This window comes from Misgurnus anguillicaudatus, chromosome 23 (genome assembly GCF_027580225.2).
Source record: "Misgurnus anguillicaudatus chromosome 23, ASM2758022v2, whole genome shotgun sequence".
NCBI lineage: Eukaryota > Metazoa > Chordata > Actinopteri > Cypriniformes > Cobitidae > Misgurnus > Misgurnus anguillicaudatus.
In genome coordinates this window covers 28,812,971-28,839,315 of record NC_073359.2, presented here as the reverse complement: position 1 = coordinate 28,839,315, position 26,345 = coordinate 28,812,971, and the positions used below count along the sequence as shown (strand labels likewise).

General features: G+C 37.7%; 1 protein-coding gene across 1 annotated transcript in view; it reads left to right on the top strand.

Annotated features, from left to right (window-relative positions):
* The window catches only part of fbn2b (fibrillin 2b), a 58,607-nt gene that overhangs the window by 14,748 nt on the left and 17,514 nt on the right, over positions 1-26,345 (top strand). Inside the window, exons 7-35 of the mRNA XM_055216872.2 lie at positions 2,077-2,274; positions 3,821-3,946; positions 6,879-7,004; positions 10,389-10,541; positions 12,107-12,346; positions 12,425-12,565; positions 13,048-13,167; positions 13,314-13,439; positions 13,534-13,656; positions 13,739-14,014; positions 16,046-16,099; positions 16,184-16,309; positions 16,404-16,529; positions 16,647-16,766; positions 17,259-17,396; positions 18,863-18,913; positions 19,009-19,134; positions 19,294-19,521; positions 19,600-19,725; positions 19,813-19,941; positions 20,029-20,154; positions 22,760-22,885; positions 22,978-23,100; positions 23,183-23,308; positions 23,390-23,515; positions 23,737-23,859; positions 23,946-24,068; positions 24,638-24,763; positions 24,842-24,964. Of these exons, the coding sequence (XP_055072847.2) occupies positions 2,077-2,274; positions 3,821-3,946; positions 6,879-7,004; positions 10,389-10,541; positions 12,107-12,346; positions 12,425-12,565; positions 13,048-13,167; positions 13,314-13,439; positions 13,534-13,656; positions 13,739-14,014; positions 16,046-16,099; positions 16,184-16,309; positions 16,404-16,529; positions 16,647-16,766; positions 17,259-17,396; positions 18,863-18,913; positions 19,009-19,134; positions 19,294-19,521; positions 19,600-19,725; positions 19,813-19,941; positions 20,029-20,154; positions 22,760-22,885; positions 22,978-23,100; positions 23,183-23,308; positions 23,390-23,515; positions 23,737-23,859; positions 23,946-24,068; positions 24,638-24,763; positions 24,842-24,964 (3,975 nt within the window). The remainder of the gene's footprint in view (positions 1-2,076; positions 2,275-3,820; positions 3,947-6,878; positions 7,005-10,388; positions 10,542-12,106; positions 12,347-12,424; positions 12,566-13,047; positions 13,168-13,313; positions 13,440-13,533; positions 13,657-13,738; positions 14,015-16,045; positions 16,100-16,183; positions 16,310-16,403; positions 16,530-16,646; positions 16,767-17,258; positions 17,397-18,862; positions 18,914-19,008; positions 19,135-19,293; positions 19,522-19,599; positions 19,726-19,812; positions 19,942-20,028; positions 20,155-22,759; positions 22,886-22,977; positions 23,101-23,182; positions 23,309-23,389; positions 23,516-23,736; positions 23,860-23,945; positions 24,069-24,637; positions 24,764-24,841; positions 24,965-26,345) is intronic.

The window sequence follows — 26,345 nt, the reverse complement described above, 5'->3', positions numbered from 1 at the left end:
GTGCTCCAATCTTTAGATTGGTCCTACCACATTACGCCATGTTATTCTTTGGCCGTGTGCACATACAGATGGAGCAGTGCTGAACTTGGCTCGCTCAAACAGGGCAACTTCTGAACAATGTTGGCTAGAGTTTTCAGACTTCAGGGCTCCAGCTTCCATGCAGATCAAAGGACCAACAGACAGACCTCACAGAGATGTTCTTGAGGTGGTTGGATATCAAAATCATGGGTTGCTCAGCAGTGCACGATAACTGGTGTTGACTAGTTGACTAGTCTTCCAGAAAAGTGGACGTTTACCTACGTAAGTGATCTGCCACCCACCATGCAACGTCTTCTTCGTTTGTTCTGGTCACTCCGGCGCTGTGTTAATAGAGCGAACAGAGATGCTGGGGTTTAGAAATGAAAGCTTGCATCTTTGTGTTGACAGATTTGTAATGCTTGCGTTGTCATGAACAGTGGGAGCACCGTGTCAAACTCACTTAAAGTTTCTGTCAGCTTGTGGGAAACACTAGATTAGTTTTGGGAGAGGTACTCTAAATTATTGGCTTGTATGTAAACGTTCTTAAATTAACTCATTTCAGATGTCGTGCAGTGCTTTGTTAATTCAGATCAGTTTCATTTTATTTTTTGTAATTCCAATATATATTATATTAGTCATCCATTTTCCAAACCCACTTGTCCTCTGTAGGGATGCTTGGGTCTGGAGCCTTTCCCAGCATATTGGGCCACAGGCAGGGTACACCCTGGGTAGATGGATATTACATTATATTATTGCATACTTATATGTATTTTTTTTGTACTAAAATGTTGTCTTCAAAGAATCTTTAAAGCTGCATATTTTGTGAAAGCACTAATAACTGAATTCATTTGGTTATTGTTATACACAGTTAAGTGAAAACTTGATATGTGACTACTCGACACACAGGCAATGTGTCAACTCGTTAACTTTAAGACCCCAGCTAATTTTTCCAAGCACTTATTTCATTCCTTCCAACATGAGAAAATGAGTCTGCAAATCAGCAAAGTCTTGGCTTTACATAAGGCCTAAGAGAGTATTCCCATGGCTCTTGTGAGTATCCTTGCTCGCAGTGAGAATCTACAGAGTCTGATAGGGTACTGGATATGGATGGGTGCATCTGGGTCTTGTCTTATCTGTAGTCCCAACCAGGCACAATGAATCAATCCCAGATGTGCATGGGATTCTCACTGTGGGTCACGGACCTGCATTCCTGGACTCAAATTGTCCAGGAAGAACAATCAGGTCACTGGGGTTACATACGGGATTGAGGGGACAATAAAGGGATTTGAAGACATACGAGGTGGAAATATCCACACTTCGCTCTTATTTGCCTTTTCCTGACCTACTTTTATAATGACAGTCCCTCTTGAGTAAGAATTTATGATCCATCTTTCTTTGCACATGAGGAAATCCCAAGGACGCTGAAAGAATTGACCACATCTTACAAGAATTGCTTTGTGCAGTCATATCCAATCAATGACTAATGTAGCTTTAAACATCACTAGCAAACTCTTGAAGAAAGAATGTAACACAGCAGCACATCTGTTGAAGTTTCAGCCTCAGGGTTTCATTGAATGCAAATGACCAGAAATTCAAATGCTTAGTTTATTTTAGCATCAAGTTGGTTTACTCGTTGCGCAAAACATTCTTGAAAAGATTAAGTTGTCTCGATTGGCCATCAGCAAAAAGGAACGTCACGGTAAAATCTCTTAAAGTCAAAACAGCCCCAGTACCATCTACATCTCGATGTGTGCTCCACGATTTCAACTTCAGCCAAAAACAAGACGTCTTCTCATGGAATTTGCCAGGATTGATACAATCCAGCAATTTCTTAGCCATTACCTAGTTATCTCATTAAGACTGTGAAAGACATCCATTGTCAGAACATTCCCAGACTGACCACCAGCATGAGAACCAGCTGCGTGCCGGAGAAGATAAATCTGTCATCATTCTTAGTGTAATCTTCATCCAGCTGTCATAAGATCACTTATTTTTACAGTCATGTCAAAATGTTTCACAGTTTAAAATATATGATTCCTCTCCCTCTCAAACGTTCAGACTACAGGACAGGACCTTGCTTCACTCAGGTCAACAACCAAATGTGCCAGGGTCAGCTGAGCGGGATTGTGTGCACCAAGACGCTTTGCTGCGCCACCATTGGGCGAGCTTGGGGTCACCCATGCGAGATGTGCCCCTCCCAGCCCCATCCTTGCCGAAGAGGTTTCATTCCCAACATCCGGACCGGTGCCTGTCAAGGTAAGACCAAATGCAACATTCAAAATTCCAGCCAGTGTCTAAACAGATAGCTTAGTCTTCTTCCTCTAAATTTCTTGTGCAGTTGTTTGTTAAATTCTTGCCCTAATGACCGGCCTGATGGGGCAGATAAGTGCAACATAGGTCCTGATTATGTAAGCTAAACTATACCACTCCCCCAGTCCATGTCCAAGTATAAAGAAGCTTCTCTGTTGTATTGCTTAGCCGTGTCAAATATTTAGATGACTTCCATTAAGAGCGTAAATGGCATGCCATTGTATACAATTATGGGGGCTTTGTTTTGTGTACATATATGTATATATTGTTTAATAAATAGTGACTCACAAAGTCAAATTGCTTTGCCGTAGGGAACATTTTGTGAGCCAAATACCATCCTTATCTTTAAAATGGCCCGCAGTTCCAAATCTAAGTGGCTCCTTTTAACTTAAATATTCTTTAACTCTATTCAATTCCCAACACAAGCCTGGCCTAGATTTACCCAAAGTCTGAAAAGCTTTCGCATAAGTCCGTCTGGCTAAAGTACAAAGCACTCACATGTGCGCATCTAAGATGGAGGATTCCTATGCTGCATGTTGAGGCTCCTTGTGCTCAATGCCGTATATTGATAAAAGTTATTTTAGGAATACATTTGAGTACAGAACCGTGATCTGGCACGACTGGATGCAGGATGAGGTTCTGCAGCTTTCGCTTTGGCAACTAAGTGCGTGCATATCAATAAAAAATAAAGATAAATCAGACAGGGCACTAGATGAAGGACCTGGTTTGATGTCTGCAGTGTCTGTGCGCTAGCCAGACACATAACTGCTGTCTAAACCCGTCCAGACGTCTGTCCAAATATCTGGACCGTCCCAAAAGCTTTATGTAAGGGCTATAAGTTCATATGAAGTCTAGATGCTCAGACTGTAGTGGGGTTTCCATCCAAATGTGAAGCGAATCCATCAAGTTGTTCGAGCGAATGATGGTGATATTAGTAACCTAGTAACCAACAGTAAATAAAACAAGGCACGCTTAGAAAATTGAGAGAGGACTGCATTTAGTTACGACTTGGCAAGTAATAAATTTATTAGCAGTGCAGCTTGTAATTGTCAAACTGAATGCTGTGCACAGAAGAAGCAATGCTGACTTTTTGCCCAGCAAGGACTTTAAGACGACGTCAAGTCCCATATATGGAAAAGACAACTTAAGCGGATACAGCTAGACGATCAGTCACATGGGTTTAATTTTCGCTACGTCTGAATTTATTCAACAAAATGCTTTTTTATCTCCTATTATTTGCATAAGTCAAAACCCACCTCAGGCGTTACTATTTTTAATCGAAATTTTGCGTTTCTGATGCGATACTTCAAAATGTGCATAAAATCAGGGTGATGAAACCCAGCTTGTGTGCTAACAAAGCCAGAAATGTGTAAACAGGAAAATTTGTGGTGATGCATGTTTTTGCACGTTTTGATCTGGTATTCAGTGCACACAAAACTTCCCATATAAATTGTGTTGACATTGAAGTGATGTGTTATTGTGTGTTGTCAAGATGTGGATGAATGTCAGGCTGTTCCCGGGCTGTGCGCCGGAGGTAACTGTATCAACACCGTCGGATCCTACGAGTGCAAATGTCCCGCAGGCCATCGACAGAGTGAGACCAACCAGAAGTGTGAAGGTATGTCGTTGACGACAAGACACAAAACTGTCATGAGCAGATTAACAAAAATACAAAATGATGACATTTTAAGCTTTGTAATCTACGCAGTCATGTTCAAGTATGCAGCTGAAATCTTTATTTTGGGTTACTAGTTTAAGCCTTAACCCTAATTTTTTGTCCCCCGTCCTACTTGGGTTCATCTCGGTCGTCTTTAACATCAGATCGTGCCGCTTGAGAGGAATTTTAAAAATGCGGAGTGAAAACAAGCAGGCGTGTTGTCAAGTCGGGGGTCCGTGGTTTTTGGATTCAGGCCTGCCCTTTGGGTACATTTAAAAGCTGTTCTTTATCTACCACTTAAACTGCATATCAGTGTGCTTTATTGTGCACAAAACAACCATAGGCCAAAATATTTTATTAAGGAAAATATGTGGGTTTGTATTTTGTTAAGGAAATTAACCAGTAGGATTAGATATGCGTCCAGTCACCCAGAGATGATCTGACTTCCTCTGGTTGAACTCCTAATGACATTTTAACCCAAATGACCAATGTTTGGAGAAACAGGACTTTTGTCTGAAGGCTCACCGAAAGCAGACATTTACTCGAGGTCAGAAACGGATGGAGAACTTGAAGAATTTTGTAATTAGACACTCGGGTTTTGTCGGCGGTACCTGCCGAGCGTTAAACATGCTGAACTGTGAGTCTGAACGGCTGGATTTTGGCAGAAAAACTGCTTCTCTGTTCTTTGAAGCCATGCTGAGGGTGGAAAAACCCAGGTGGTTGGTCTGTTAGATGGGGAGGGGGTAATTACAATGTTAAGGGTGGTGTACTGGAAAAAGTTTTGCCCCGGGCAACAAGGGTAGGGCATAACTTTAGGTGCTTACAGGGCAGTTTTGGCTTAAAGGATTTTTGAGCTGTTGAAGAGATTATTGACATGATATATATTAGGAATCCAATGTTGATGTATTACTGATGTAAGATTCTCCAAATGGCATCATATAAATGTAAAGGTTGTCCTATAGCTCAGTAGATTGTTGCATAACTGTTTTGGTACATCTATTTTTAATGCTGAGACACCTTTTAGTCCAGTCACATTTTCTAGTCGAGGAACCCAAATGATGTGCGTGGAGACGCAATAATATGGCAATAAGTTTCAAATAAAAAATGTACCTCCTTTTATATATACACACGCAAACCTCATGCGGCGTACCCTACCAGACGTTGACATTTATTCACAAAAACGACTCCATCTGGAAAGCAAAAGCCACAGAAAGCGCTCTTGTATCGTACAATGGCTAACCACACATGTGATCAAGCACATGCAAAATTTTTCTGGCTACAATCATCCCTGTGGCGTCTACACAAACTGCTCACTCGTTTATCCAGGTGGCGGACGTTTCACTCGGCGTGTGACATCACTTCCTCTCGTGTAACGTCTGGCTGTTGTTCTCGGTCCTCGCTGAAGGGCTGGATTAATTCGAAGAGGTTATAAATGTATGACATCAGCCGGGTCGCACATACATGTGCTCAACAAACGTCGCCATGTTTTGCCCACATCCTCGCACACAGCGGCTACGTATAATTTTACTATAATAAATCTAATTGCATGTGTGTATAAATATAAGAGCGGCACGCAATGAAAGGCAACTAAACGGTTTGCCATCTGTTATTTGAGTTTGTGCTCGTAGTTGTGTTATAGACTGTCGGTGCAAAATGACTGTGAGATTTCGCAAACTTATGAACTCTTCCAAAACCAAATTTTCAGAGCTGTGCAGTCAAGATAAATTTTATGCATTTATGTCATGTTTATTCATTTAGTATATACTATTATCCAAAGAGATTTACAAATGACAAAGCATTTATTTAACATAGTGTCTTAGGTCTATATTAGCTTTGTTTATATCAGTGTGTGTTTTATTTTAACGATTAAATGTGCCGTAGAATGTAAAACTGTATTTACGTAGGCATAAATGAATACTATACATGGTAACGACATATCGTGAGCCTCAAACACAATTGTTTCCTCCTCCTTATGTGAACCTCGTACATGCAAAAAAAAAAACTGGAAAACAGAACAATCTTAACATTATGCTGCATTTACACCAGCCACGGTAGAGGCGTCAAGTACGAATAATTTCAATGTTAAGTCAATGTGAAGATGCGTTGACGCGAATGAGGCGTTTAGCGCCGCATTAACCAATCAGGAGCTTGCTCTAGTAGTGACGTGATTACAGAAAGCGAGCAGAGTCACAGAAGCCCCTCCCATGACGCGAATTTCCGCGTGAAAGTCTCGATGACTAGAATTTCACGCGTGGCTTTCACGCGCGAATGAAACGAGTACGCTCAAACTACTCAAGCGGCAAATGCGATGTAGATGCGATTTTGATGCCTCAAACGTGGCTGGTGTGAACCCACGGTTACACCGACTGTGACGTTAAAGTCGCAATGTACGCCCCAACATTAAATTACTTACAGTGTTGTTACAATGCTAAAAACAAAGTTATGACTGCTGAGTTAGCGCTATATGCTAGTTAATGCTATTATTACGTTTTGTAGATCCACACTGAAAAAAACACAAACTTACCACTCAGAAATATCCATTAACAATCTCCAAACAATTATTTCTCAAATTCTGTATTTTTGTCCAAAACAGACTCAAACATAGGATCTGTTTACACACACACAGAGCTACTGAAGGAGCTGCTCTGTGAAACAGCCAATCAGAGCAGAGCTCCACATTATTATTCATGACCTTTTTAAATAAGGTAATAATTCTGGGGAGAAATCCTAGGGTTGTAAATGGACATGTCTCTGGATAATTTTTGCACTTCATTTCAATTCAATTCAATCAGAGAACAATTTAACAAATTATTACAATGCATTCTTTGGCACCTTTAATTTTCTTTTTTTATTGATTCTAACAAATAAACCCACTGTTTGTGTTTCGTTTCAGATATCGACGAATGCGCGACTATACCCGGAGTGTGCGACGGTGGAGAGTGTACGAACACGGCCGGCAGCTACGTCTGCACCTGTCCGCGTGGTTACGTCACCAGCACAGATGGATCCAGATGTGTCGGTGAGACTCGCATGCACGCGCTCATGTAACCGCACACTTGACCTTACTCTCATGAGACACATCTGGCCCGCGTTGCCTGCATGAGTCACAGGATGAGTCGGTCTGTGGTCAGCCGCTTCAAACCCCGGGCAAATGTGTTTATGTGCGCTGGCCTGTTTATACACGTTTGAATTTTTGCCTGCAAACAGGAAATCGATGTTGAAGCTCAAAGCGCAAAAAACTTTCAAAATTGAGTGAGAAAGAAATATTACTTAATATCATAGTCTTGACGCTTAATCATTTTACCCCTTGTCTAAACAAGTTTTCATGTGTTTCTTATGAAGTTTACTTCCCTGAAAAAGCATTTTCTTTCTGCTGATCTGAGAACAGGTTTCATTGGCTGGACTTGGGTCAGTCTCGTCTCCTTTCAGCGTGACAAATGGAGTCAGTTCTTTGCTATTTCCTCTCACTAACATTCCAGAACAGCGAGGCAGAGAGGCTTTTCATAATGTACATATACTGTATATGTGTGCATGTATACAGTACTGTACTGTACATACTGTATGTCGTACTACGTTATACATGTCATCTTGAATTTTTTCATCTGTTTTTCATAATCTGTCGCGTCCCCGGGTGCGAATAAAGAAACGTGAGATGTTGGCCCCTTATGAGGCATTGACGTGGCCTTCATATATTCCCAGAAACCTGTCTGGATTTACAGCGACGTCTTACTGGACATATGGATTGAGTCACAGTCAGGGCTTGTTTTTCTTTTCTTTCTGACAGATCATCTTAAAATGCAATGGCGTCGACACAAAATCTAATTTTACCTTGTTTGCATTAAAAAAATTAAAAACAAATCTTAAATTTTTAACATTTATGTATTTGGAAAATGTTTTTATTTCATTTATAGGATTAGTTTATTTTCTTTAAAAAAAATCCAGGTAATTTACTCACCATCATGTCATCCAAAATGTCTTTTTTTGTTCAGTCGAGAAGAAATTAAATTTTTTGAGGAAAACATTCCAGGATTTTTCTCATTTTAATGGACTTTAATGGACCCCAACACTTAACAGTTTTAATGCAGTTTAATTGCAGTTTCAAAGGACTCTAAACGATCTCAAACGAGGCATACGGGTCTTATCTAGCGAAACGATTGTCATTTTTGACAAGAAAAATAAAAAATATGCACTTTTAAACCACAACGACGTGCCATCGCGACCTCACGTAATTGCGTAATCCACGTGTTACATATATGAAACGCACATTTGCGGACCATTTTAAACAATAAACTGACACAAAGACATGAATTAGTATCATTCGACATACAACAACATCGGAACGGTCCTCTTTCTCCACACTTGTAAACACTGGGTCGTAGTTTCGCATACGTCATCCGTGACCTCTTGACGTGATGACGTATTGCGTGAGGTCGCACTGCCATGTCACATGACCGGAGATAGACGAGAAGACCCCTATGCCTCGTTTGAGATAGTTTAGAGTCCTTTGAAACTGCAATTTTAAACTGCATTAAAACTGTTAAGTGTTGGGGTCCATTAAAGTCCATTAAAATTAGAAAAATCCTGGAATGTTTTCCTCAAAAAACATAATTTCTTCTCGACTGAACAAAGAAAAACATCAACATTTTGGATGACATAGTGGTGAGTAAATTATCAGGATTTTTTTTAAGAAAATTGACTTATCCTCTAAGCAATACATTTTTATGTGTTTAATGGGATTCAAACCCATGACCTTTGTGCAATTCTCCACCAATTCAACTACATGAACAGTTGCTTTACAGCATTTCGGACATTTTAAATAGATTCCTCAAAAGCGGTGCATGGTTGTATTACAAGACGGGTTAGTGCCGTGACTTCAAATGCATTCTTGGCGGGCAGTTGCGAGATTTTGGGAGGTTATTGAACGTATTGTGTGTGTTTGCCTCTCGGCTGGTGCTTTGTATCTTTCAAAACCGGGACGTTGGGAATTACCGAAGGTGATGTTAATCACCGCTAATGTGCCGTCGCTGTGTAAGAGTCCTGAGATATCTACAACCATGTGAAGACTCACATTCAAATCGAAAGTCTGGTTCCAATTGAAGCTAGCGGGACTGTTGCGAAACCCACCCTGCCCCCAGCCGGGGTCCATCCCGGGGGGGTTGGTGCGATTTGGACTGTTCGCCTGGAACCTGCAAGCGAATGCCCTCTTATGTTCAATGTAATTGGCCTAGATTACTCCACATGGACTTGATTTATGGCTCATTAGCTGAGTTAATCGACTTGCACCCCATCTCGCCCCCTCTTGCATACTTCACAAACACTACCCCCAAATGAATACCCTATCTCAACAAGCTTACCCTCTCCGCTCCGTCGTTGACCTTGACCGGGTGAAACTTTCAATAAGGGATATATTCCAGAGGGCTTTTGGAGCACCATCGAGCGGCTCTCTTAACCTTTCCAGTTGCCACGTCATAAATTATCTTACTGGCTTCCTGTGACTGCAACTGTACTCAAGAGAAAGTATTTATGGTATTTGAAAACGTCTGTTATGTTTGGACATCTGTCTGCAGGACAAGGTATTTAGTTAAAGGCCCCCTGTAGTTGATAAACATCTCATCTTTAAACAAACACATTTAAACATGTTTTACTGTAAAAATAATTTTCATGCCCTAAATTTGCTTGAATGTAACTCTAAACCTCTGCTTTATCCAGTATATGTGGATTCATGAATATGCAAATGAGTCTCCGCCTCCTTATCTAAAAATAGGATTTGGAGCATTAGAGTTTGATGTTACTCTGTATTATATATATAATATTAAAGATATCAAGTTTATTTTTTGACAATTTTCTTTATTACAAGATGATGATTTTATGTAGAAACCAGTAAATCACAAAAAAAAACTTTAGCTGGGTTTTCACAGACGGGGTCATTTTTTTTACTTGCATTAAATTAAAGTTACAGTAAGTAGGGTTTTAGGTGTGTTATTAATTAAAATCCATGTTGGTGTCAAATGACCTCTGTCAATGATCTAACTTTTCTTTGTAAGCTTAGAATTTCATTGAACGGGTAAGTCCAAGGATGCTTCCATATCGTTCCACCGTATTGATAAACTATAATAGCAGAGAGGGACAAAAAGCACTAACCTACCAACGCGTTTCCACAACACGTTTTCATTCAGAACACGTGAACCAGCTGAAACGGATAAGGAGATCAGTGAGTAAATAACGGCTACCGTAGTTGCAACACGCATTTGGAAAAGCGAGGCGCTAGAGAGCACAATTCGTTTGAATGCAAAATACAATTTCACCACTAGATGGGGGAAAATCCTACTTACTCTCCCTTTAATATTGTTTGTGTGAGCATGAGAAGTATGTTTGTAATGTTTGACGTTTCTCTCCGTCACAGATCAAAGGGTTGGTACTTGCTTTTCGACTGTGACGAGTGGGCGATGTGCATCCGAGTTGGCGGGACAGTACACGAAGCCGCAATGCTGTTGTGAGACGGGCCGCTGCTGGGCTCTTGGACACCTTCCTGAGATGTGTCCTGTCAGAGGATCGGGTAAGTGTGTGTCACAGACACCTGACCAATTTTGCTAAAGGGGATGATGAGTTGTGCGAGGGCGAACGTAGACTGTAGTCAAAATCGCGCTACTAGGCAGCCATGTTTGCAATGCCGCTGGGCAGTTATTTCAGTCATACAAGATTTGAATGAGGTATCTCTAAAATATATTTTTAACCACAATTAAACCTGACATCAACTGTACCATCAATTTGGTTTTTTAAAGTCGCTACTAAACAAAAGCAGAAAATTTGTCGTAACGTATATCTGAGTGAAACGGCTTCTAAAATGAGAAAAAAAGTGGGACTTGATCTTTTCCCGGGCAGAACGTTTTCGAAAGCTCCACCCTCATGACAGGAAGTAAAGAGAAGTCTTAACGTTTTTGATGAAAGATTATGAGAGCGCGTGATTTTTTTTAAAATAACAAAGCGCACCGATAAATAATTTATAATAAACAATATTACGTATAAAAATAAGAATTGTAAATTTTGATTTCATGGCGACTTTTAAGCTACCGTGCATGCTCAAAGGTTGGCAAGCACCTCACAGTTTTTCCAGAAAAACGCATTTATGCGATCGCATGATTCAACACATAATCAGTCAAAGTACGCATATTTATGCGAGGGCCGCATTTTTTTCAAATATGCCGTACTTTCGCAGCATAAATTGCAAAATATGCGGGGCTTGCATGATTTCATAATCTCCGCATTTTCCTAGGAAAAATCACATATATCTTAGCAGAAAGTTGAAAAATGTTGCATTTACTTCACACAAACGCAGCCATGTCCCCTGTTGCCATGGGAACATTATGAAGTGACGTGATTATGTAATGTGAACACTATTCAAAAGCTGCAAACAGTTTTTGCAAGTTCCCGCAATTTTTGCGCATAAAATTGCATAAATATCCCGCATATTCCATTGCATTTTTTAAGAAAACGTGCTGCAAGATGAAGGATTTTTGCCCGCAACAATCACAAAAAAAAGTTTTTTTTCTGGAAGGACTGACCTCATGCGACTTCGTCCAGAGCCCCTCCCCCAGTCTTTATCGATTGATGATTGGTTCTTTTAACTTCTGCTGCCAGAGCGGCCATATTGAGCGTTGCATTGTCCTCTATTCATAGTATTAACAGTGCTCAATCTTGTTATATCCAATAACTTTGTTCTAGTTCAGTATAGTAACTTATATTTTGATATTATTTCTAAAAACCGAGACTTTCCTGTAGTCCTGTATTACATTCATACTGTATTACAAGACAAACAACATCCAGACAAGGAATTTCTTAGACCTACAAGAGCGTGACCTTTATGTAGCTCTCTAGGAAAAGTTATTTCAGACATACCTCACAGGAGAAATATGGTTCAAGTCAACAGAGCCTGAGCTTCAGATCTTCCTCGGCTTAAAACGCTTTCTTTCATTGCCTCCCCTTCACACCCATGTGCTATTCGTTCCTTTGACCTCTCACGCTGTTGAAACCGCAATGAAGTACAGACAAAATTTTGGGTTGAAATTTTTTTAGATCCTGGCAGCAGTGTTTTAATGCATAAATAAATGTTTTTGTTTGCAGATGAATACAGGCGCCTTTGCATCCAGAGGCTTCCGTTCGGCAACGGTAACGGCGGGGGCATCCACGGTGGAACTATTAACGGCGGTGGCGTTTATAACGGCGGTGATTTCAACGGTGGTGGTTTCACAGGTTACGGCATCAAACATCCAAACCAGAACGGAAACGGAGGCCCCTACATTAACGGTGGCGTCGGCGGTGACCCGACTGTAAACGGCAACGGGGGCATAAAGACGCCGATCAGTAAGTTGAACAAATTATCTGCAGTTTTACCTTTTAATTCTGAGGAAAAAATTTAATTGTATCTTGTATTCTTCGCAGGCCAATTAAACGAGACCACAATCGACGTGTGCAAGCATTTCACCAACCTTTGTCTCAACGGCCGCTGTATTCCCACACCGACCAGCTACAGGTGTGAATGCAACATGGGGTACAGGCAGGACGTGCGAGGAGAATGCATTGGTAAATATTATACGTTACATTTTAACTTTTTGTGCATTTTGCAATGCATGTTGCAATGATGTGCATTCCCTAGGAATTAATGCTGCACAATATTTTTAAGTCATCAAAATGGCAAATATGCATAATGCATATCGCAATAGTTTGCGTAAAGCATTCATTTGAATTTTAAAAAGGTTTTGTATAGCGAAAGTTTTAGCAAAATGAAAATGAGTGCTTGTGTGTTTTGACGTGTGAATAATGTGAAAGTATGTTTGTTATATAATTTCCAGCTTTTAAATATATATTGCATATAATTTATGCAATATCGTGCAGCCCTATTGGGAATCGAATCCATGACCCCTGCCGTGTATATTGTAGTCTGTATAGCTGTAAAAAGTTGACCTCTGCTACCATCTGTAGGTGACTCATAGTATTGCATGATGATCAGACCACAGACATGAACGTTCGATTGTTATTTTGACACATAAATTTGTGTTCGCCAGACGTGGACGAGTGTACCAGTAACCCTTGTGTGAACGGAGACTGTGTTAATACTCAGGGATCTTACCACTGCAAATGCCACGAGGGATACCAGAGCACACCCACCAAACAAGCTTGCATTGGTATGATCCATTGCTGCTTTTATTATGATCCAGAACCAAAAAGATTTTCAGGGTTTTTTTTACATACGCATGAATAAAAGAATAGTATGACGCCACACTGCCCTCTGCTGGTCAGTTGTAACTTTAACGTTCATGTTGCTGCATTGATATTGATGAATGTATCGTAAACGGGGTGATGTGTCGTAACGGCCGCTGCGTGAACACAGATGGAAGTTTCCAGTGCATCTGTAATGCTGGTTTTGAGGTCACACCTGATGGGAAAAACTGCATCGGTAAGGCTCTCTCTCTCAATGTATCTCTCTCTCTCTCTCTCTCTCTCAATCTATCTGTCTTTATTTAAATGACACATTTGCTCTTTATCCACAGACCACGATGAATGTGCCACTACCAACATGTGTCTCAACGGCATGTGTATAAACGAAGACGGAAGTTTCAAGTGCATCTGCAAACCTGGATTCGCTCTGGCGCCCAATGGACGTTACTGCACAGGTGAGCATCTACAAAACTTTCATCATTTACTCTTCTGACACAACCCAAGCAATCCTCATACAATGTGTTTTAAATTTAACAGACATCGATGAATGCCAGACGTCAGGCATCTGTATGAACGGCCGCTGTGTTAACAACGAGGGATCGTTCCGCTGCGAGTGCCCGCCCGGTCTGGCCATCGACGTGGACGGACGCGTGTGCGTGGACACCCACATGCGCACCACCTGCTACGGGGCCATAAAGATGGGCACCTGCTCTCGCCCGCTCCCTGGGGCGGTGACGAAATCAGAGTGCTGCTGTGCCAACCCTGAACATGGGTTTGGAGAGCCCTGTCATCCCTGCCCGGTGTTTAACTCGGGTAAACCACGACAGTATTTTAATCAAAACTTTACACTGCCAAAAGAAAAGTATTTTTGTCTTGTTTTCAGTAAAAATATCTTAAAAGTCTTAAATTAAGATGCTTTTTCTTGATGAGCAAAACGACCCAAGAAAATAAGTCTTTTTTAGACCAAAAATGTCATTAATTTCATGAATTTTTCTTGAATTTAGTATTTAAGTAAAAAGATTTTTTGCTTACCCCATTGGCAGATTTTTTTGCTTGTTTTATGCACAAAATCACTTTTTAAATTTGATATTTTTGGTCTAAAAACTAGACTTATTTTCTTGGGTCATTTTGCTCATCAAGAAAAAGCATCTTAATTTAAGAATTTTTAGATATTTTTACTTAAAACAAGATAAAAAGAAAATAAATTCTTACACTGCAAAAAAATATTTTCAAGAAAAAAAATTGTATTTAAAAAGCTTAGTATTTTTGTCTTGTTTTCAGTAAAAATATCTAAAAAGATGCTTTTTCTTGATGAGCAAAACAACCCAAGAAAATAAGTCTATTTTTAAACCAAAAATATCAAATTTAAGTGATTTTGTGCATAAAACAAGCAAAAAAAAATCTGCCAATGGGTTAAGCAAAAAAATCTTGAACATTTTTCTTAAACACTAAATTCAAGAAATTTTTTATACCCTATTGGCAGATTTTTTGCTTGTTTTATGCACAAAATCTTGAACTTGGGTCATTTTGCTCATCAAAAAAATCTTAATTTAAGAATTTTTTGATATTTTTCTTGAAAACAAAACAAAAATACTAAGAAAATGTTTTCTTGAAATAATTTTTTGCAGTGTAAAAATCTTTTTTTGTAGTGTAGTTTTTATACAAAAAAATATAAAATTTAAGCGAATTTGTGCTTAAAACAAGCAAAAAATCTGCCAATGGAATAAGACAATTTTCTTGAATTAAGTGTTTATGAAAAAAGTATGAAGTAACTTATTTGAAGAAACTTTTTCTTATTCCATTGGCAGATTTTGTTGCTTGTTTTAAGCACAAATTTGCTTAAATTTTATATTTTTTGTCTAAAAACTAAACTTAATTTCTTTGCTAATTTTGCTTATGAAGAAAATACATCTTAATTTAAGAATTTTTAGATGTTTTTACTGAAAACAAGACAAAAATAATAAGTAAAAAATTTTTGTGTACACTGCAAAAAATGATTTTTAAGAATAAAGTATTTATTTTCTTAGTATTTTTAAAAATATATCAAATTTGAGTGAATTTGTGCATAAAACAAGCAAAAAATCTGCCAATAGAGTAACAAATTTTTTAAATTAAAGCATCTTAATTTAAGATTTTTTTTCTTGAAAATCATTTTTTGCAGTGTAGTATTTTTTGGGGAAAAAATCTGCCAATGGGATAAGAAAAAAGATTGAAATTTTTTTCTTAAACACTAAATAAAAAAAATCTAGAAAATTTTGCTTACCCCATTGTCAGACCTTTTTTTGTGCTTGTTTTATGCACAAAATCACCCAAATGTGACACTTTTGGTCTAAAAACTAGACTTATTTTCTTAGGTCATTTTGCTCCTCAAGAAAAATGATCTTAATTTAAGAATTTTTAGATATTTTTACTGAAAACAAGACAAAAAATTGTATTTCTTGAAAATCATTTTTTGCAGTGTAGTTTTTATACAAAAAATATAAAGTTTAAGTAAATTTGTGCTTCAAACAAGCAAAAAATCTGCCAATGGAATAACAAAAAATGTCTTGAATTAAGTGTTTATGAAAAAGTAAACTTATTTCAAGAAAACTTTTCTTATTCCATTGGCAGATTTTTTTGCTTGTTTTAAGCACAAATTTTGCTCATCAAGAAAATACATCTTAATTTAAGAATTTTTTGATATTTTTACTGAAAACAAGACAAAAATACTAAGAAAGTCATTTTTTTGCATTGCATCAATCTGATCTTTAGATCTGATGCAAACATTGTTTTGTACAACAAGTTGGATGCGGATTGATTATCTATGCTAGCAGTTATCAAATAAGATGGTTTGTTTGTTCACAGCTGAGTTTCAGGCGGTGTGCAGTAGCGGGCCTGGAATCACCACAGATGGGCGAGGTGAGCGACTGTTTATTAGTGATTATTGTATCACAAATACGTGTAACTGCAATCGAGCTGCTAACATTTTTTATTTTGTCGCAGACATCAACGAATGCGCTTTGGATCCTGATATCTGTCAGAATGGGATCTGCGAGAACCTGCGCGGCAGCTACCGTTGCATCTGTAACATCGGCTACGAGTCCGACGCTAGCGGCAAACATTGCGTCGGTGAGTATTCGCTGTATTTTGAGCAAATTGACTGGTGTAATGGTTGTTGTGGTTTATATTTTGCGTTAATGTTAATGTTTTGCGTATGTTTCAGACATTAACGAATGTGTGGTGAATCGCTTGTTGTGCGATAACGGCATGTGCAGAAACACGCCGGGAAGTTACACGTGCTCGTGTCCTAAAGGATTTTCTTTCAAAGCCGACTCAGAGACCTGTGAAGGTGATTTATTTATTATAAAACTAACATTTTTATTTATTATAAAATTATTTACATATTACATTTCATTTTTTAATACCGAAAGTGTCTTTAACTCTAACGTTTTGTTTTGTCTATCAGACATTAATGAATGTGACTCGAATCCCTGCATCAACGGCATATGTCGCAATGTGGCCGGTTCCTTCAACTGCGAATGTTCCCACGGTAGTAAACTGGACTCTACCAACACCGTCTGTGTCGGTAAGTTTTTACCATTTTTAACGTAAAACCGCTTGTACGTTAGCCTTTATGAACACAGAGTATCTATGATTTGTTTATGAAAAGTTCATGCATTTTCTCTATAAAGAAAATGAATAAGATTTTTACTTCCAGAACGCCCAATCTTGCGCTTCATTAGCTTTCCTTGGTCTTCTCACCTCAGCGAAAAAACCCAGGAAATATTACCAAACATCAACACAGCGCATCTCCGTGTTTATTTCCCCTACATGCTGCTCTTATTTGTTGCCCGACCAGGGAGGCGTGTTTCATTTGTCTAAAGCTGAACTCCATCTGATTGAAATTAATGGGCCGTGAAGGCAATAGGTCAGGCGTTTACGCGTTCGGCATAAATGCCCGCTGTGATGGTGTCCCCAGTTGGGTTCGCATCTGCAGGAATGCATCGATTCACTGCGGGGGAGTCGATCCAAATTTTTTCATTCTGCCTCTGTGTTTTTGTGCCTTTTCTCAATGCAGACAGCATGAAAGGAACCTGCTGGCTAAATATCCAGGACGGCCGCTGTGAGGTGAATATCAATGGGGGTACGCTGAAATCAGAGTGCTGTTCGACTCTGGGGGCGGCCTGGGGAAGCCCATGTGAACGCTGTGAAATTGGTTAGTTCAGCTATACGCATACACACACTCATTTTATCTTAAACATTCACACAAAAAGCATATTATATGAAGATTTATTAAAAGAAGAGATTTAATATTATTATTTAATTTTAAAAAAGAGATTTTTTATCAGATGTGCAACTTTATTTATGACATAATATAAACAAATAAATATTTTTATAGTATAATGTTTGTGTTTTTTAATTAAGATTATAATTTTTAAATATGTTATTAACTTTACGTACCAGTTTGCTTATGACTTTCTTACTTAGTTTTTTTTTCTTTTTCAGTACAAATATCTAAAAAAATGTAAATCAAGATGCATTTTCTAGAAAACTAGAAAATAATTATATTTTTTAGACAAAAATATCATATTTAAAGGCGGGTGCATGATTTTGAAAAAAAAACTTTGGAAAAGGGAGTCGGGCCGACTACCAAAACACACTTGTAGCCAATCAGCAGTAAGGGGCGTGTCTAGTAACGACATTGTTGCCTGGGTTGCGTATTTGTGGGGCGGGTCTATCAAAAGAAGGTCCAGATTCTATTGTGGTAGGGCGTGTTTGTTTAGGTAATTTCAAATATTAACATTGGCGTTCAGAGAACATGCACCCCGCCTTTAACCAAATTTATGCTTAAAATAAACAAAAAAATCAGCCAATGGGGTAAGGTTTTTTTAATTTCTAGTAAACACTTAATTTAAGAAAAATTGTCTTACCTCATTGGCACATTTTTTTCTTTGTTTTAAGCACAAATTCTCTTAAATATGATATTTTTGTCTAAAAACTAGACTTATTTTCAAAGGTCATTTTGATTTTTAATTTTTAGAAATTTGTCCTACACTGCAAAAAATGATTTTCAAGGAAAATAAATTCTTAGTATTTTTGTCTTGATTTCAGTAAAAATATCTAAAAATTCTTAAATTAAGATGCTTTTTCTTGATGAGCAAAATAAGTCTAGTTTTTAAACCAAAAATATTAAATTTAAGTTAGTTTGTGCATAAAACAAGCAACAAAATCTGTCAATGGAGTAAGCAAAAAAATCTTGTGAAATTTTCTTAAACACTAAATTCAAGAGAAAAATTCAAGAAAAATGTGCTTTCCCCATTGGCTGAATTTTTTTTTTGTTTTATGCACAAAATCACTTAAATTTATTATTTTTGGTCTAAAAACTAGACTTATTTTCTTGGGTCAGATTGCTCATCAAGAAAAAGCATTTTAATTTAAGAATTTTTAAATATTTTCACTGAAAACACGACAAATACTAAGATTTTTTTTCTTGAAAATCATTTTTTGCAGTGTAACTTGACAAAAGTACTAAGAAAGTCATTTGTTTCAGTGTGGTGACATATTTCCACGATTTTGTCCCCACAATATGGCAAAATAGGACAGAAATGACCTAATACACAAAATAAACATCGTTTTAGTTGATTTCTGTCGATTTACATGACCTGTTTTCTCTCCATACAGACACAGCTTGCTCGAAAGGTTTCGCTAGAATGAAAGGACTCGTATGTGAAGGTACATCCTCCTACCCATAATGCATTGCATCATTTACTTACCAGAGTCAAAATACAGTGCTGGACATGAACCGATGTTATCTCTTGTATCTTTAGACATCAATGAGTGTGAAGTCTTCCCCGGTGTTTGTACAAACGGTCGCTGTGTGAACACGCAAGGTTCGTTCCGATGCGAGTGTGCGGAGGGACTGTCGCTGGACGGAGCCGGACGAACTTGTGTCGGTATGAGTGGGGTTGTTTTATTTCCACTGAATTATTAATCTCAACAGCGCAATACATCATGACCATGTTTTAAAATGAAATTAATTTATCACCGATCAAAAACTAATAATGCATAACTGATACCCAGCTGATTTGTGTATGTGTGTTTGTTTCTTATAGACATTCGTAGCGAGCAGTGTTACATGAAATGGGACGAAGACGAGTGTGTCGAACCCTTACCGGGTCGGTACCGTGCGGATCTGTGCTGTTGTACGGTGGGGGCGGCGTGGGGCGTCGACTGTGAGGAGTGTCCCAAACCCGGCACACCCGAATATAAAACCATCTGCCCGCGAGGACCCGGAATCGCCAACCGTGGGGACATTGTTACCGGAAGACCCTTATATAAAGGTTCGGTTTTTATGTGTAATTCAGATGGAAATCTATCTCTGTGGTTATGAGCGTATAACTGATGTTATATATCTGTAGATGTGAATGAATGTAAGGTCTTCAGAGGTCTGTGTACTCACGGGACGTGCCGAAACACCATCGGAAGCTTCAAGTGTCGCTGCAACAGCGGTTTCGCACTCACTATGGAGGAGAGGAACTGCACGGGTGAGCGGCTCATCTGCGAACGTATGCAACACAAATGCAAATTGTAATTTACACATATACATCATGTTGCGTCTTTCTCTCTTGCAGATATCGATGAGTGCACCATTTCTCCTGACCTGTGCGGTCACGGCACATGCGTCAACACGCCCGGCAGTTTCGAGTGTGAATGTTTCGATGGGTATGAGAGCGGGTTTATGATGATGAAGAATTGCATGGGTGAGACGCCTGAACAAATATACACTCTGCCCATTGATATTTCATCAGAATTGCAGTCATAATTATTTCTCTCTTTCTCTTTTTCAGACATTGATGAGTGCGAGCGAGACCCTCTGCTGTGTCGCGGGGGTACATGTCTGAACACAGAGGGTAGTTATGAGTGCGATTGCCCTCCGGGACATCAGCTGAATGTAGAGGGATCTGTTTGTGAAGGTAAAGAGCTCACACACTCACTGACCTTTACTGAATCCTTTACCAGTTGTCAAAAGTAATCATGTATCTTTAACCCTGAAGACTTAACTACACACATTTTTGTAATTTTCACACTAGAGGTCGCCAAACAACAACGGCTGTTGATTGATGACGCTGTGAAAGAGCATGGCATGTTGGGAGTTGTAGTTTTTACCTTAGGAATCGATCCAACAGGACTCGCAAATGCGACCCTGAACCACAAACTCAGTCATAAGTAGAACAGGTATAGACGGTTTCAGCAGTAACAACATAAACAAGCGGCTTTCGTGGTCAACACGTAACTTCCGGTAAACTCCGCTAAGAATAAATAATCATTAGGATATTAAATAAGATGAAGATATTTTGTAATTTTCCTAATGCAAAATGTATCAAAACTGTATTTATCATTAGTAATATGTAGTGATGCACCGATGTATCGGCCACCGATATTTATCGGCCGATTTTTGATGAATTTGAAACCATCGGCATATCGGCAATAGCACGAGAAAAGCCGATACCGATTGTTTATTAATTAACTGCATAAAGAAATCCATTAAATGTAAAAAATGAGTTAATGATGTTAATAAAATAAATGCTGAATAGCAAAAACCACCTTTGAAGGTTGTCATGCTGTCTTATTATATTTGTTTTAGCTTAATTTGTGCCTCTCTTATTATGTTGGTCAGTTGAATGTTAATTAGATCCAATCCATGTTCAGTACAAATAATTTGATGCAGAAATAAACTAGCTAATAGACCAACTGTATAATATTGTATACAAGTGTTTAATATCGGTATCGGCATCGGTATCGGCCAGAAGTTGTCTGTTTAAATCGGAATCGGTATCGGCCCAAAAAAATCCTATCGGTGCATCCCTAGTAATATGTGTTGCTAAGGACTTCATTTGGAGAACTTTAAATGGTATTTTCTCAATACTTTCCAGATTCCACACTGCAAAAAATGATTTTCAAGAAAAAAAATTCTTAAATTAAGATGCTTTTTTTGTGGCCAAGAAAATAAGTCTAGTTTTTAGACCAAAAATATCAAATTTAAGTGATTTTGTGCATAAAACATCTGCCAATGGGTTAAGCAAAAAAATATTGAACATTTCTCTTAAGCACTAAATTCAAGAAAAATTCAATTTATGCACAAAATCACTTAAATTTGATATTTTTGGTCTAAAAACTAGACTTAGTTTCTTATTATAATAATATCACCCCTTAATTTGCTCCATCCAACCACGGCACCGTCATTTAATGCAGAGAGAAAAAAAACGGCAGGACAATTGAGTTTTAATTTCAACAAACCACCATTATGGCGATTAATGTTTGTTTTAAAGGGGACACATTACGAAAATTTTACTTTTTCCATGTTTAAGTGCTATAATTAGCTCCCCCGTGCTTCTATTAACCTAGAAAATGTAATAAAAGGACTTACTTTCTTGGGTCATTTTGCTCATCAAGAAAAAGCATCTTCATTTAAGAATATTTAGATATTTTTACTGAAAACAAGACAAAAATACTAAGAATTTTTTTATTGAAAATATATTTTTGCAATGCAGATTTTCAAATAGTTGTATCTCAGCAAAATATTGTCTTAACAAACCATACAATGATGAAAATATATACTGTGCTTATAGTTTTTCGATATTTTAATGCAAAAATCTTACATATTGTGCCTTTAATAATTCTTTTCAAAAATTGGCAAATATATTTGCATTTACACTGCAAAAAAATGACTTTCTTACTTAGTATTTTTGTCTTTTTTCAGTAAAAATATCTGAAAAATTCTTAAATTAAGATGCTTTTTTATGAGCAAAACGACCCAAGAAAATAAGTCTAGTTTTTAGACCAAAAATATCAAATTAAGGTAATTTTGTGCACAAAACAAGTAAAAATCTGCCAATGGGGTAAGCAAAAAAATCTTGAAAATTTTTCTTAAACACTAAATTCCAGAAAAATGCAAAATGCAGGAAAAATTTGCTTACCCCATTGGCAGATTTTTTTGCTTGTTTTATGCACAAAATCACTTACATTTAATATTTTTGGTCTAAAAACTAGACTTATTTTCTTGGGTCGTTTTGCCTTATCAAGAAAAAGCATCTTAATGAAAGAATTTTTAAATATTTATATATATATATATACAATATATCAAATGAAAGAACAGACTCTCAAAAAACTTATACTATATTTAAAAAAAAGTATACAAAAAAAACATCCTATATTTATTTGTTTTTTATCCCCTTAAGTATGCGTAGGTTTCTTCAAAAATACCAAATTTTGATATTTTTTGTTGTAAAGGGCTTTTGTTAAAGATCAGATTCAAAGCGATGATCAAAACATACACTGAATACTGTTTTTGGATCAGTGGATGCTTTAGTGTTTGGTAAGCTGGGTAAGAGTGCCACCTAGTGGATAATAGCAGATATTTGAATTGCCATAAAATCTTAACATATTATATATTTATCTTATATAGAGTTAAGATATGTTATGCATAACTTTATAAATTATAGGGAACCCTACACATTTTATTGATAAAATTATTTTCTTTACATTTTTCTTTAACCCTGTTTTTGATCTCTGTTACAGATGTGAATGAGTGTCAGTTAAGCAGCACCCTGTGTAAGCACGGTCAGTGTGTTAACATGGTGGGCACGTACCAGTGTTCCTGTGACACGGGTTACCAGGTCACACCCGACAGACAGGGCTGCGTTGGTAAGAAAACATCCATATACAGAGATTCATTAAATGCATAAACATTTAAATCATAATGTACTCTCTTGACTACATATTTTCTTGTATCGCAGATATCGACGAGTGCACTATCATGAACGGAGGTTGCGACACTCACTGTACGAACTCGGAGGGCAGTTATGAATGCAGCTGTAGTGAAGGTTACGCTCTCATGCCTGACCTGAGGACCTGCGCCGGTAAGAGACACGAGCACAAACTAAACTTAAACACAATACATCTCGAGTATCTCCTCACCATCCGGCTCGTATCTCTTCATAGACATCGACGAGTGTGAAGACACACCGGACATCTGCGATGGCGGCCAATGCACGAACATCCCTGGAGAATATCGCTGCCTCTGCTACGATGGGTTTATGGCTTCCATGGATATGCGCACGTGTATCGGTAAGAAATTGAAAGCGAATTTATATGTACTAAATCAAATTCGTTCATATGCAATGAACTAACACGTTTGTTTTTGACCAGACGTCAACGAATGCGACCTGAACCCCAACATCTGCCTACATGGAGACTGTGAGAACACCAAGGGTTCTTTCATTTGCCACTGTCAGCTGGGATATTTCGTCAAGAAAGGCTCAACGGGCTGTACAGGTAAGTCTTTGAATGTATATGTGCGTTTATCTATGAAACAACCTAAAATTCACATGTTGTAATAAAATAAGTTTGGAACATAGTAACTGATTTGTTGCTGGTCCGAGATCGTCTGCAGAAGCAACCAAGTTTGGACAAGCTGGACACAATGTTAAACCATCTACCATACCAGCTACCTTTTAAAAACCAAAAAAAAAAAATTTAAACCATTTTTTTTAAAGATATTGACGAATGTGAGGTTGGCGCCCATAACTGCGACATGCATGCCGCTTGCGTCAATGTTCCCGGCAGCTTCAAGTGTCGCTGCCGTGACGGATGGGAAGGTGATGGAATCAAATGCGTAGGTAAGTGAAAAATCGTAAACGTAACTTGTAGTTTGATTCATTCTGCGGTGCATTTGTTAATTGTTTCGTTTTTTCGGTCACATCAGATGTTGATGAATGCCTCACCGAGGAGCACAACTGTAACCCCAACGCCGAGTGCATGAACACGCCTGGGTCGTATCGCTGCTCGTGTAAGGAGGGCTTCAACGGAGATGGATTTACCTGCTCTGGTGAGAAAATCGTTTTCGTTTATTAATATTGATTTAAAGACGTTCTTGAGTATATTTCATTAAAGTATCAACTTTGTTGAGCTATACACTGCAAAAAAACATTTTCATGAAAAAAAGTTTTTATTGTTTTTGTCTTGTTTTCAGTAAAAATATCTAAAAATTCTTAAATTAAGATGCTTTTTCTTGATGAGCAAAACGACCCAAGAAAATAAGTCTAGTTGTAGACCAAAAATATCACATTTAAGTGATTTTGTGCATAAAACAAGCAAAAAACGACCAATGGGGTAAGCACTTTTTTCTTGAATTTAGTGTTTAAGAAAATTTTTAAGATTTTTTGCTTACCCCATTGACAGATTTTTTTGCTTGTTTTATGCACAAAATAACAAAAATTTGATATTTTTGGTCTAAAAACTAGACTTATTTTCATGGGTCGTTAATCTAAGAATTTTTAGATATTTTTACTAAAAAGACAAAAGACTAAGAATTTTTTTCTTGAAAATCTTTTTTTGCAGTGTGGAAACATATAAATGACATATTAAAGAGATTTTTCATATATATTTTGTCTCCAGATATGGATGAGTGCGCTGACAATGTGAATCTATGTGAGAACGGTCAATGTCTCAACGCTCCCGGCGGATACCGTTGTGAATGTGAGATGGGCTTCACGCCAACTGAGGACAGCAAAGCTTGTCAAGGTAACGACACACAGACACACGAATACAAACACACAGATTTTCTCTCACACACGCTGACATCACTCTGTCATTCATCAGACATCGACGAGTGCAACTTCCAGAACATCTGCGTGTTCGGATCGTGTCAGAACTTGCCGGGAATGTTCCGCTGCGTGTGCGACTACGGATACGAGCTGGACCGCAGCGGAGGAAACTGCACAGGTGAGTACACACTTTTGTCATTGTGTATATGTTTTTACTACATGTCACATAAACGTTCGGCACTGAAGCTAAACTTCAAATATTTGCAGTCTTTATTAAAAAAATATTTTTAAACTTTGAGAATTCTGTACTGCAAAAAATTACTTTCTTACTTAGTATTTCTGTCTTGTTTTCAGTAGAAATATCTCAAAAAATTCTTAAATCAAGATGTATTTTCTTGATGAGCAAATGACCTAAATAAATAAGTCTAGTTTATAGACAAAAAATATCTAATTTAAGTGATTTTGTGCATAAAACAAGCAAAAAAATCTGGCAATGGGGTAAGCTAATTTTTCTAAAAAAAAATTCTTGAATTTAGTGTTTAAGAAAAATTTTCAAGATTTTTTTGCTTTTTTTATGCACAAAATCACTTAAATTTGATATTTTTGGTCTAAAAACTAGACTTTATTTTCTTGGGTCGTTTTGCTCATCAAGAAAAAGCATCTTAATTTAAGAATTTTTTGATACTTTTACTGAAAACAAGACAAAAATACTAAGAACATTTTTACTTAAAAAATCATTTTTGCAGTGGGTGTTCCTCTTGATTCTTTTATTAATGTGACATCCCAAAAACAAAGCCCCGCCCACAGCCACTGACCTATTTTGTTCTTGTTTCACTGTGTATATGTTTATACTTTGGGCACTGAAGCTAAACTTAAAATATGTGCAGGGTTTATTTAAAAAATATTTCTAAAATGTGGAAATTCTGTTCCTCAATAATGTTTCGTGGTTTTTATGGCTTACCTAGTGATGTGCCAATTGTGATTTTTCAAAGCCAATTCTAAGCAAGCAAATGGTCCGATTCCGATAACGATTTTTTTTGTTGTTGTTTAACTCATTCCCCGCCAGCCTTTTTTTTTAAAGTTGCCCACCAGCATTTTTACAAGTTTCACAAAATGCCTTCCAGGAAAATTTTCTTCTATAAATATATAAACACGTTTCATCCTATCTTAATTTTTTTCTCTGTTCATAAACTCTTAAATATAGATATTTAAGAGTTTTTTACATGGAGTGTAAAATTAATAAATATTTTTTTCTTTCAGTTTTAAAAAAATTTGTTAAGACGTGTATTACAGAATAAAAACTCATCAGGAACACGTTTTTTAATGCAAATGTTTTCTCTTAATTGACGACACAACTGGTCAATAGCGGGGATTGAGTCCTGTTTTACGCAAGGGTTCGCGTATAGTGCGCATGTCGCAAAATTTCGTTATTAGAATAGTATGTGCACCGACAAATATTTGTAACCGCGTGTACTTTGTACACGTATGCGCGTTTAGGAGAATGTAGTATGTAGCCCAGTAGATGCATTGCATTTTGTCGCAATGTGTATACGTCGAAC